At 43.8% G+C, this 14,010-nt stretch overlaps 1 protein-coding gene across 1 annotated transcript in view; it reads left to right on the top strand.

The window, feature by feature from the left end:
* kcnh2b (potassium voltage-gated channel, subfamily H (eag-related), member 2b) overlaps positions 1-14,010 on the top strand; it is a 228,323-nt gene that overhangs the window by 28,775 nt on the left and 185,538 nt on the right. Inside the window, exon 2 of the mRNA XM_076085447.1 lies at positions 352-582. Within this exon, the coding sequence (XP_075941562.1) occupies positions 352-582 (231 nt within the window). The remainder of the gene's footprint in view (positions 1-351; positions 583-14,010) is intronic.

Raw genomic sequence — 14,010 nt, 5'->3', positions numbered from 1 at the left:
TGAAATACATCATTTCGTACAGCAGCCTATTGCACTCCTCACATATCAACATTTGGATGCAGCAAGGTTACACAAATCAGAGAGCAGTCTTCTGCAGGGATCAGAGAAGTTCGTTGTTTGTTTCAGGAAGCTATTGTTGGTAACAGATGACAGTTAAAAGGCCCCTTGGTATCATAGCATTAGTCCTTTACAAAATCAGCAGGAGAGAGAATAATGTTTTCCCCCTTATTATTCTACCATTTGAGAGGTACGTTTAATGCGGTTTCAGACCAGTTTTGACTGAGAGCTAACTTGCCACATTTCTCCTGAAAGACTTGAAACTGAATTAAACTTCTGTCGTTGTGTCCACAGGTCGCAAGTTCGTCATCGCCAACGCAAGAGTGGAGAACTGCGCCATCATCTTCTGCAATGACGGCTTCTGCCACATGTGTGGCTACTCGCGTGCCGAGATCATGCAGAAGCCTTGCACGTGCAACTTCCTGTACGGACCTGACACCAAGCGGCTGGCCATCGCCCAGATGGCGCAAGCCCTGCTGGGAGCGGAGGAGAGGAAAGTGGAGATCAACCTGTACCGCAAAGATGGTAGGAAGAAACCCCCAGAGTATTCTGAGAGGTGTTTGTGTGGATGTAAGAGAGGGTGTGAGGACATGTTGAGTTGCACAGGAGATGAATGTGGATCCTCTGGTGTCACAGTGTCTGTACAAGTTTGGGATGGATAGTGTGTTTGTGTGTTGTTTTACTTAACAGTTGGAGGTGACAGTGAGGTAGTCATAGAAATTGCTTGTGTGTGTGTATTTATTGAGTGTTTGAATGGTTTTGTCACTGTAAAATGTACTTGTTTGTAAGTTGGCCTCAGTGTGTGTTTGTGTGTGGCGTGTGCAGAACATTTGGTACCCACCAGCTCATGTTTATGTCTGATCCTCTTAACGTGTGTGTGTGTGTGTGTGTGTGTGTGTGTGTGTGTGTGTGTGTGTGTGTGTGTTTGCGTGTGTGTGTGTGTGTGTGTGTTTGCGTGTGTGTGTGTGTGTGTGTGTGTGTGTGTGTGTTTGCGTGTGTGTGTGTGTGTGTGTGTGTGTGTGTTTGCGTGCGTGCGTGTGTGTGTGTGTGAGAGACCTGACTACTGTTTACTGATAAGTCCATGTTGTATTTTGTGTGTCTTGTAGTGATGGAAGTGCATAAGATGCAGCATGGTACATTTGGTCTGTTTCCAGACTGTATTGACAGAAGACTACAGCTAACATCTATAACTGTGGATTGTTTATAGCTGAGAACCTTTAAAAAATGATTTGACCAGCGTCTGCACATTCATATAAAAGTCACATCAAATGTAAAAACACAACAGCAGTTTTGTAACATTTTCTCCAAATGTTAATGATTTCAATCGACCTGACCCATATTAACCGGTACTGTAAGAAGTACATTGGGGAAGCCCCTGGAGAATTCTCTCAAATGGCAGGAGTGTGTATCGCACGTGCCAACTGGACCAGGACCAGGAAACAGGACGCTGGTCACCGCAATGATAGACGGCTTCCATGGTGATAAAGTTAGCAACTCCCTGGGCTACAGCCAAAGCATATGCTGGACATTTTTCACCTGTAGACAGACACCAAAGCAGCAGCAGCAGCAGCAGGAGGAGGAGGAGGAGGAGGAGGAGGAGGAGGAGGGAGCAAGAACGAGACTGAGGGAGGAAAGGGAGGGAGGAGGTTTGCTTGAAACAAACTGAGGGGAAACTAGAGACCATCTTGCAATAGGATCACACCATACGCAACGTCAAATTGTGCCAGGGGCCAAAAGTGTGTGTGTGTGGGGGGGGGGTGTATCTGTCACAGAAATATAAACACCTCAGAACCGCCTCTGTGGTAGTTCCTACGACAGTAAGTGTCTCTAGGACCACATTTTGCCATGATGACACACGCGCACACACACACACACACACACACACAGAGTCGCAAGGTGAAAACAATACCAGCCTTTTCATGGCAGCTGGTTAAAAGAGGCAGGAAAACAGCACACCTCTGCAAAGTGAAGAACAAGCAGTGGGGGCAAGGTGGGAGAAAGACTGAGCATGAGGGAGGGATAGAAACAGTGACTGTCAGAAAGTGTGTTCCTCATGTAATCTGAGAGCCGTGTTGGTGGAAGGAGATAGCAATTAAAAGAGAGAGGAAGAAACACAGAGAGATGGCGCCAGCTGTCTCCCCTCAAGTAATACTTCTGAGGAGGGCTTCAACCCTCCCCTCTGCACAGATCACTTTCCACTGTTTATACTGGAGATGTGGACACACACACACACACACACACACACACACACACACACACACACACACACACACACAAAACAGCGATCACCTTTACAAAAGTAGCTCATAAAAAGCTGCAACCCTGTATATAGGACTACAGAGGTGTTGCCATTTCTGTCCCACTGGCTATGTTAACGAGAGTCCGCCATGCTAACAACACATATTTAAAGGCTTTGGAAGTGACAACATGTCGTGCCTGCAGCGGTGCTGTGCCAGTGCAGGCTGGAAGCTGTAAAGCTGCTGCTGGCATATGCAGTTCAATCACATATCAATAAAACAGAACTGTTTTACTGGAAAGCCAGGGCTGTGTGTTAACATAGCCCTGCTGCTACTGATGTTGAACGTTTTGCAGCTCAAAACGATAGCACGAGTATAAAAGTAATCGAGTAAATCCACTGTAGTTTGAGAGTATTCAGAATCTGTGTTTGGGGGGACATGGAGCATACACAAATACAGTTTGGAATGTCATTTTCCATGCCCTTTTAAAGAAAGATGGTACTTGTCTGTACCAGTTATCATCAAATATATTGGTTGATATAAAGAAACAATAGTTATGGTAAAACTATAGTGTATCCCTTCTTTTACTGGCACACAGGTACATTGTGGTGATGTGTGGGTTGACCCATTGATCAAACTGGGCAGTAGGACACTGGACCAACCTCACCTACTGTACCCATGGATCATACTGGGCATCACCCTGTGAATATCTACTGTTGAAACTATGAATATGATGTGGGGCTCAGTGAAGAAGGTTTGTCCACAGGTGAACCCCTGCACAAGGAAAATGAATTGTGGTCGTGGTCTGCATGAATGAGACCGTTGGGTAAGAAGTAGCACACGGTGAGGTGACTGTTTCTTTAATACAATAGATGACAAGAAGGCACTAGAGTTTGGGTTACTGTTTGTCTGTAGTTTAACATGTAATAAAATAACGGACAGACGAATGGTCTCGACTCAGTGCTAACATGTACTTGCCAGTAAATGAGAAACGAGTATTTGTGGCCATGGTTTTCAGTTTTTAGGAGATAGAAGGTTGATCCCAAATCTGGGTATGTTCACAATGGTGAGACATGTTGAGACTCTCATCAACTTACAAGTCAAGTGTTGATGAGTGTTGTGTTGTGTTTAAGCCAGTAAGAGGACAACTTGGAGATAGTGGAGACTCAAACATTTACTATTACGTATGTGAAAATCCTCCAGTATTGTGTCTCCTACATGCTGACAGTAAGCAGGTGTTTGTGAGCAACCACTGTCGATGTTCAACAGTTTGCTGTGAGGAAGTCATGAGTTCTGAGACAACTGCAGAGTCTTAAAAGCTGTTATCTACGGTGGCAATGCGACTGAGCTCAGCTGACAACACATGAGAGTAAATAACAAAGACGCACCAGGAACATCCTTCTCTGTGAGTTGTGAGTTGTGTTTGTCACATTGCCATGGAGTTTGTAGAGAGGCCCTCATCATGTTGTTATAGTAACCAAGAGACACTCTTATGATTGGATGTAAAAATATTCATTTTGTCTCTCCTCCTGCACTGGACTGCACTGTTTGTGTTCACCAAAAGCTTTCTGTCACCAATAAAATCCTCATTGATCTAGACTCAGTTGCAGATAGTGGATAGATGAAAGAGGGCATTTGTTATCCATGTGTGTGGGCAGCTGGGACCCTGTTGACTCCTCTCTGTCACAGTCACTCACACTCAGGCACACAAAGACACAAGCGCGGTCTTAGGTGACCCCAGCGGGCCGCCTCCAAGCCACCAGAGAGCTGCGGATCGAACTCTGTGGACACGCCTCATCCATAATGCACACAGGGAGGAAACACTATGCCACCTCCGCTTGTCCCCTCTGCCTCCTTCCTCCCCCCCTCGCTCCTCACTCCTCTTGCTTAGGCGAAGAGGAAAGAGAAAGAATAGCCTCTCCTGTGATCTCCAAAAAGCTACCTATGTAGTGAGTGTGCAGGCGTGTTTGTTTTACTTGTAATGGTGGGACAGTGTAGCCATGACCCACACATACAGGCACATCATGCATGAACACATTGCACACACACACACACACACACACACACACACACACACACACACATACACACTTTGTGCTCACACAGGCTTCCTTTGAGCCCATTTATCTAGTACCAAAATCAGACACAAGCCTTCACGAAGATGGATCTACCCTCTCGCTCTCACGCTCAATTGTCCGACTCCAATTGCTCTCCAGCTTAATCAATCATGCTCTCCAGGTAAACTGCGATAGGAAACATAGACTGAGCGCATGTAGAGGTTTTGGGTTGGAACGGGATACTTATTATCATTGAATCTCCTCACTGGCTGAATGTCACAACTATGTGGTTTTACCTTACCCTCTGGTTCACAGAGAAATCTGATGGTGACTAGAGGGCTATTAAAGGGGAAATGCGAGCATTGTTGTCTTTGTTTCGTTGGAAAAAGGAACTAGTACATGGATGAAGAGAGTGAATAAACCAGCAATCTGTTTTAACTGGATCGATATTCTCACTCTACACCCTCCTGTATGTCTCTGAATCTCACTCATTCTCTCTCACCTCTTTTTGCTTATCTCTCTCCTCTCAGTGTGTCTGATCGCGTCTCACTGTTTGTCGTTGCCTCCCTTCTTTCCCTTTGGCTCTAGTTGCTCAGCCTCACTATCTCCAGCTTTCCCTCCCTCCTGTTTCATTGACACTCGGTGTCTTTAACTTTCTCACGGCGTTTGTCTTTCTATCTCTCTCTGCCCCTCCATCAGGGAAGAGAGAACATTGCTTGCCATCAGCCTGTAAAGATGTCACGCAGCGGGTTCTAATACAGGCTGTCGGTATAAAGGGCCTATGAAGCCTGCCATCATGAGCTAGATTAATTCAAGGATGTCAGTGTTGAGCTACTGGAGCAAGTCTTAATCCAATTTGAAGAGATGGCGGTTTGATAGTTCTCTTGTCACCGCCGAGTTAAGAGAGGCGACAGAAATCCTTTGAACACAGAAGGTTCAACGTGTTTTATGTTCAGGATGATGAAACCGTGTCAAACTCTGCTCCTTTAGTCCACACAGAGTAAAAAGGAACGTGTTTAACACATCAGAGCTGAGTGACAGGACATTCATGAATACATAAACTGAGTAGATTCTATAAACCAGATTTGCGAGAGACATAACTAATGTGTGCAATCACAGCAGCGTGTTTATTACAGACCAGCTTCATGTACAACGTGTGTACTTGCTTTGGGTCGTCTTTGTTTACTGACACTCCACTCCAGTGAAGGTGAGTATGTTCAGAAGGAAATGCAGCAATCAATCAAGCCGTGATGATGTACTTGTTGCAGAGAATTAAACATGATGCTGATGTGCAAGGAATTTATTTTAGTCAGCATTGAAACAGTTTGGCAAACACACACACACACACACACACACACTCTGTACCTCTTTATTGGAGCTATAATGTCTTTTCCAAGGTCAAGGGACAGCTGTGTTAACAAGGCAATGTTCTTTATCTCCACTGTTTGTATCATTACATTCAGTGTGTGTTTACACCTCGTACGTGACAAGCCGAGGCTCCATTTGATCCGGGGCTGCATTGTATAAATATCCCAATACATCCTGCATTGGCTTTGAACGTACAGTGAATCACTAATGCAGAGTAGTTGCAACTGTAGGATATAAGGATTTGGGAATGACATGAAGACATTAATGTCCCTTAATGCCCCTGAATAAATTATAGACAAAGCATTAAAACACAACTAACTAGCAGTTTTCTGCTATAAATCCTTATCCCTGATCTATCCTCCTGCGGCTGTACTGGTACTGGTACCTGGTACTGGGCTGGATTGCGTTAAGCATGTCATTTCTTTTTGATTTGGACCCGCAGTTTTCAAATCCTTTGTCTGGTTGTCTTTGATTTATTCGATAGGCGGATTCAATAGTATTCAAAAGTTTTGCCCGACAATAATATTGCTAAAAACGATGAAAGAGTTGGATGGCGAAGAGTAGCTTCTGTGGCTAGAATCAATAAAGTGGTCGCTGCTGTTGTAACAAGATGTGAGGTACTTGTCCGGAAGACCCAACTCTGATGTCCAGTCAAGCTGGCGGTGCCTGTCAGATACTCACATTTTCCAGGAGGAGCGTCTCTGCAACTTTCTGAGAGCTCGGCAAACCATCTGTGTGGAAGCTCTGTGCAGGTTTTTCTGCAGACGTATGAATTAATCCTAAGGAGAAGTCTGGGGAATTCACATCACCACCCCAGATGCAGACGTAAGTGTCTTTGCAGCCTGTGTGACTGTGAACTGATAACACCCCGAGGCATTATGAAAAGACAGTCTTCAGTGTGTTGTGGATCTTGAGGACGAGCAGTTGTCTGTCAGAAAATGTGAGTGTCCTGACAGCAAAGTGCTGTGATAATGCAGTGAGCCCAGAGGAGCAGGCTGTCCTGTGCGACTCCTGATTGCCTAGCAGCGGTAGCTAAGCAGAGCACTTAGAGACATGCAGCCTCTCTGGAGAGGTTAGATGACTGCAATGGATGATCCCACCTCCTGCTAAGAGCACAGCACGCACACACACAAACGCAACTAATGCCGGCCGCTGTCGCCCACACAACAACAAGTTGCATTAGGTTTGTGAACTGAAGGGGGAGGCGTCCATTTTCAAAAACAGACGGAAATCGTTTGGTTTTCTTACAGCACATATGAACAAGAGAATGACATGAAGTTGCACTTTGAAAGCCTGATTCAGACCAACAGCATCACCAGTACATGTTGTGCATCTTAACCAGGCGGCAACCTCCGGTCTGCCAAGTGAAGCCGAGGCGGAAGTGTCTTGAACTTGCGTTCTCTCTACTGACTCCGGTTGCAAAAGAAGTCTGGTTGTATAGAAGTCTATGAGAAAATGACTCTACTTCTCTCTTGATTTATTACCTCAGTAAACATTGTAAACATGAGTTTATGGTCTCAATTTCTAGTTTCAAGTCTTCTTCAATACAGCATGATGTTCATTTAGTACATTATGGTCCATTTAGAGTCAAACAGACCATAAAGCAGGGGATGCTTTAGGGCGGGGCTTACTGTGATTGACAGGTCTCTATGTCACTCCTCCGCATTCCAAATGTGGTAACTTCCGTTTATTGGCTGCAAAAAAAATAACAGGGCCAAGATGGCGACGGCGAAATTGCCGAACTCGAGGCAAACCGTCACCAATGGGTGACGTGACGATGACTACGTCCACTTCTTCTATACAGTCTGTGATCGTAACACACTAAGTATTACTATGTAATATGAGACTTTCACTATGTGTTCAGTATTTACATCACAAAACACCACGTTGAGGAGCATCATGATAAAATTACACATCACTGCAATTCTGCTCTTCCTGCGTATTGAGCTCACGGTGTGTTTTTGTGCTAGTGTGTGCTATTCCCTCCTTTTCCCCCCCAATGACACCCAAATAATGAATCATGACATGACGAAGTGCGATAGCGCTGCATTGTGTGTCCGCCTCATTAGTCACACAATGTGCTGTACTAGGCTGCTCTGCACGCTCGCAGACACATACGAACACCCTCATACACGCAGTAAAGAGCCAAAGACTCCAAGCAGAGCCCTCCAAATCAATGTGGGCATTTTCAACAACTCATGCTCTGTGAAGTAATGCTTTGTTTGTGTGCGTGTGTGTCCATGTTTCTCGGAGTGCAATAATAGTTAGTATCCATGCTGAGTATAAGCACTGACCCTATTCAGTTGAGGCTAAGGAACCGAATTTAATTCAATCTAAGCGGTCAGTTTAATCTTGCCCTCGTTGTGGTTTATTTAGATCCACTGGTGATCTTGTTGTAGTGGGAATCAGCAGATGCAAACCCTTCTCTCTCTGTTTGGAGTTCCAGCTTATAAATAATGATGATGATGTTCTGGTCACCAGTCTGGGCCCGACTGACTGTGTGGACCCAGGCTTGTCCATGCTGTGAATTGGTTTTGCTGTGCTATAATCCCAGAGTCGCTCATCACCGCAATCACCTCCTAATCACTGTAGTTTTATAATTGGTTTTTCACTCGTCTGACTCCAAACAGATTTGTGATATGAGAATTACCACCAAGCTGACCTGATTTGGTGTTAAGTGTCACACTCTAGTATATGTTAAGTGAACCATAGTCTGTTCCAGCAGTTTGTGCTGTTGGTACATGTGGCCCCTACTTGCGTAGATGTGGAAACAGTGGAATTCGATGTACAATCCTCCTGTTTCCCCTCACTTGGTCCCTAGAAAGCATTTGCTCTTCAGTCTAAAATGATGCTTCCATGTGAACAGAGACACTGCTGCGCTGCAGTCTTTGGAATCGGATACAATCTGCTCTTATATTCACACATGCATGCGTCTTTATAGCCACATAAACATGCATGCTGTCATTATGAATACATGCTTGTCTCTCACTCAACACAACTTAGATTACTAATTATGTATTTTGTTTTGTCAGCACTAAAATTGGCAGTACAACCTCACACAGGGACACACACACACACACACACACACACACACACACACACACACACACACACACACACACACACACACACACACACACACACACAGACGCCTCTACAGCTAAAGGATAGTTGTCCTGCAATGGGAGGCCATCATTAATGCAGAGCAGTCATTGTACTTGAATGAACACGCTTCAGAGGTGTCTCAGTATATGTGTGCAAGCTCCATATGAATGTGCTTTCTACGAATGGTGATCTCTAAATGTGTGGACAGGTTTAGCCCGGAGCCTCGCGCTCGCTCTCTCTGTGGCTTTTCTCACACAATCAGAATGCAAATTGCCACTGACTCTCCTTTTTATGAATTTGCAAACCATGTTGACCTTCTCTCAAACAGAAAGCAGTCGAGTTCACTTGTTTTTTGTCTTTGTGCCAATTCAGAGCTCATTCATAACAAAACCACATATGACACTTCTAGAGAAGATCGGTGTGCTGGTGTTTCATTCACTGAACCAATTATTCAACCCATATGTTGGTCTTATATTGAATGAAACTTTTTGAATTTGTTCATATATTCGTTGCAGGTTATGTATTACGGTCCAGTTTTTTAAATGTTTGCACTTTCGCATTTCCTTTCATAATTGAAAATGATGAAAAATGATTTGATGGTTTGTTTGGTAACAGATTGTTTTTTATGTGCTTACGTCACTGATTATGGATCATGTTAAACATCCTCAATAACAATAATTAACATTATGAATAATTATTATGAATAATTATGAAAAAACCAAAGACTAGTATGTTGCATGATGCTGTTGACAATTACCTTTGGTTCCACTTGGGCTCAGTTCAGTGTGTTCTTTCCATTCCCATGTGCAGCTCTATGGGCCGAAAGTCTGCTTTTCCTGCGCATGTAAGCACCTGTTCATGAATCCATCTCTGAGCTGCGGTACTTACTCCTTCTCAATACATCCACGGCTGACACACACACACCACATAAAACACCAGCACAGTACGCCTCAGTGTGCCTGTGAATGTGAGCGATTTAATTAATTGCACTGCAGACACTGTACAGTGTACGTCTTGGAATGTTGTTGTTGAAGGATCCGGTAATTGGTATTATTTATTGGTACTTCACTGTACGTACAGTGCAGTATGTCTACCTTTCTTTCCTTGCCTTTTTTATTCATCTTTCACATTCTCTCTCTCTCCTCCTCCTTCTTCTGTCTTTCCGTTCACGTGTTGTCGAGACATTTCCAGGCTACAGGGTTCTGCTGTATAAAGTTATCTGAAAACAAGCTCTATTTGCACTTTTATTATTCTGTTTCTTGCAACAGCAGGCTAATCTGAATATGCATGTGTACAGTATGCAAATGTTTCTCTCCGTCTTTCCTTCTCTAATGTGTGTGTGTGTGTGTGTGTGTGTGTGTGTGTGTGTGACTGTTGTGGAAAGTCTCAGTAGAAAGTGTGTTTATGTATGTGGAAACCTCGACTGTAATATAAATAGGGGTATCCTGTCCAGGTGATTGTATGCCTCACTTTGCTCTCTCTCTCTTTTTCTCTCTCTCTCACACACACACACACACACACACACACACACACACACACACACACACACACACACACACACACACACACACACACACACACACCAGATTTCAAAGGTTCTGTTCTGAAAAGGATTTGTCTGTTTTCTTCAAGTTTGTAGTTTGATTTCCTCATGTTTCACCTGCAACTACAGCAACTGTGTTTGGAGTTTAGCCGTCTGAGCCGACATCGGTTCCAAATCATTTTTTAATATCCTGAGCTGACGTACATTTGTTTCAAAATAAATGCTCTACGATTTCTATTTCTAAAAGAGCCCAGCCTTTACGGAGCACATTAGTACTATTAATATATACTGTTAGCTATGTATTGATCGGTGGACTCAACCAGGCTCAATTATTGGATGAAACAAAAGACCAAAGATTTAACTTGAACACAAATAATAACTGAAGTTATTAGTAATGCTAGTTGCTGGTGCAGTTTTACAGAAGGAAGACATTTAGCTTTGTTGGTTGACAAATGGACAAAAAAGTTTTTTTACTGGAATATTTTGTTCCCCCATATTTTGGTTTGATTCATTCCATTTCAAATGCTTAATTGCCTTTTATTGACATCATTTTATGTACATCTTTATTCTTCGCATGTGCAGTGACCCACTTTAAATATAGTCTTGTCTAATTGTCAAAAAATTGTGCATGCCATAAAAATATATATTTCAAATCATTGTAAATTAGGAATTAAAATGTCAATACCATCAATGTAGTAGTCGATACCAATATCAATGAAATTCCACCCTAAAAACAAAAAATAAATCCCATGTACTTTAACATACACAACCTTTTACAATATTGACATATGATAATGTTATAATTTGCCTTTGTCCAATACTAATTTGTACTGCTTAAACGTTTCATAATGTAACTCAATACAACCTCCATACGTTGTGCGAGCTCCTTTATTTAGCCGAGCCAGCCTTTGCTTGCCCCCAGGCTGCTAACGGCTAACGTTAGCTAGCTCTCCTCTTGCCCATTTCAACACTGACTTGTAGTCAACAGTGGCGCATTATCAGGGGACATTTTCTATTTCCCTGGGCCGTACCTGCGGTATTGTAAAAAAAAGTAAAGAGTGTCACGTTTTCAGAATTTTGGCATTGACTTGGTACCCAAGTGTCTTATCTCGTACATATTCAACAGGGCAATACGCTTCTCTTGAGGTGCTAGAGGTGCTTTGCAGTGCAGGTGAACTAAAAGGTTTGTAAACGACATGAAATCATTTGTGATGTTACACATCACATCATTCACTCAGTCTCCTTGTCACTGTCACACACCTCCACACGGACCAGAAATGTGTGCGTCCAGCCGGACACCACAAATGACAGACGGCATGATGGATGTGCTGTGGTGCTGTGTTTAACAGGTGCACTGAGTCTGCCTCCTTCCCTTACGGTCTTGTTAACCTATGCAGCACTCGTCAATCTTGCTTGCTGTGTCATGTCAGAGCCACAGCGGAGGCCTGTTATACAACCAATGCTTCCAAAGTCCTAAAACCTGTTTCAAGAAGTGTTTTCTTACAGGTAGTTACAGATCTCCCAGATAAACCACGATGATATCACAGGGATTTGTTTAACAAAGCAGAACTGGAAGTTATAAAGGATCTCTCAGCAAGAGAGTCCACTGTTGTGGTACCTTAATACTTATTTCTGATGTCTTGAAGCCAATTAAGGCCAAAATGGCTCTTCGATATTGTGTTTATTGACCGAAATATTCGATGAATCACTTCAGAGCTCGTGTCAGAGGGGCTCGGCATTGACCACTCTGATGACTAGGACTCTGCACTATGACTGAGTGCACACAGTGGCCTGTCTCTAGTACACTGCTTTAGGCTTTGCTTTAGCAACTGTTCCACAAAACCCGAGGAGACTTATGGGTCCTGCCATGGTGCCAGCTGGACTCACCTAACGCAGCGCTCATGAAGAGTGATGGACACGGTAATAGGTAGAGCGGGTCCATTCTTATAGCTTTATTACTTCATTTGCCTGCATGACACAAGTCCTCAGTGCCTGTCAATCAACCCTTTGCTGCAGAGAGCCCCAATATCTGTCAGATGTGTTTCATTCTCCTCCATGGTGCAAACTCAAATTAAAGCTTTCTCAGCTGCTGTTGCTCCTGCACGCTGCTGAACGCAGAGAGGGCCAGCCAGAGTGCAGTATGGAGAAGGTTTAAAGTGGCTGTGACTGAGGAAAGGGCTCGGTGTGTCTGTGGATGGGCACTTGTTTAGCCACACACACAAAGTTTGACTACGTGCCGACGTCATTGTTTATTCGAGGCCCGAGTCTGACAAACCGCTGGCTGATGTAAAGCAGAGACCTGATTCAGAGGACTCCCCTCTGCCTCTCTTTCCCTCCATGCTTCTGTCTCTGTGTATTTCTGCCTCTTTCTGTCACGTTCATCGTTACACAAACGCACACAAAGGAGGAGACGAGATGTGTGTCCTGGTCTCTGTGTACGCAGACCTGCTTTGATCATACTTTGCTGTGTTGTATTCCTCCCAAACTGTTCAGATCAATGCAGCACAGGCTTCACTTAGCTTTTTTATTTTTAGTACAAGGACTGCGTGCAGAATGAGTCGGCTTTCTACATTTTTTAGGCTGTTGTGGAGATCATTTTAGTGGTGGTTTTATTTTGGATCTCTTTAGTGTTTAGTGTACCAAAAATGTTCTTCTTCTTGTGAACACACAGCATATCTCATGACCTTTGTTTCCTATAAATTCAGAAAGAAACAGAACATATTGAAAATATGTTTCATCATTTATTCTACAGCTTAGGCATTATTAGCATTTCCTATAGAGTCATTAAAGGTATCATACAATGCCAAAAGACTGAATTCTAAAGTGAAATAAGCATCCATATTTGTATTAAGGACAAATTATTTGGTAAATATTCATGTTTACCAGCTAATGAACTGTCATTATCTCTTATTTCTCCTCCGTTATAAGAGGACGTTTCTAGCATAGAAAGTGGCAAACACCATATGTGGCGCACGGACAAACAGCAGCGTGGGTTTGACTAACCTACCCGTCCCGCTGGCTTTGACTCTCAGTGTAAAATCGAAGGCGTTCAGCAAAGTTGCATTCAGCTGCACCACTCTCGTTTGTCGCTCCGCCATTATTCTTCATACTGGATGCTAATGCATTAAAGGTTCACTCCTCCTCTCTGTGTTGTTTCTCTTCTGGAGAGCACTAACGTCATGTGTTGCTGCATACGGTACACGTCCATTAGTACTATGGGCCTGGCTTATTTGCTGGCGTATTAGTTTCATTTCAATTAGAATTACCGCCGACTGTCCTTCCCCAGTGGCACAGCCCAAGGAAATGGTCTGAAACATTAGCTCGGCACTGTCACTCATTGCCTCATTCTTTGGGTCCAGCCCGATCAGAGCGGCGCCTAACCGTCCTTCCCCTCATCACTCGCTCACTCTGCTGCTTTCTCACCGGCTCTCTTCTGTTCCTGCAGGTTTGCTCCCTCACGTAGATACAATAATACCTCGGCACCTTCTCTGGCACAGTGTCCCACTGTTTTCCCATTTTTCTTATATTTCTTATCTGCCTTCTCTTATCCTCTGTTCTCTCCGTCTCCGTGTCCCCCCCCCTTTTCCTGTCCCTTCATGGCCTCTTTTTGCTTGCGTCCGTCTGATGTAAAACTCTTTTTTTT

The sequence above is a fragment of the Anarhichas minor genome, unplaced genomic scaffold, assembly GCF_050575085.1.
Source record: "Anarhichas minor isolate MPS153535 unplaced genomic scaffold, ASM5057508v1 ptg000155l, whole genome shotgun sequence".
Taxonomy (NCBI): Eukaryota; Metazoa; Chordata; class Actinopteri; order Perciformes; family Anarhichadidae; genus Anarhichas; species Anarhichas minor.
This window is presented reverse-complemented; position numbering and strand designations above follow the sequence as displayed.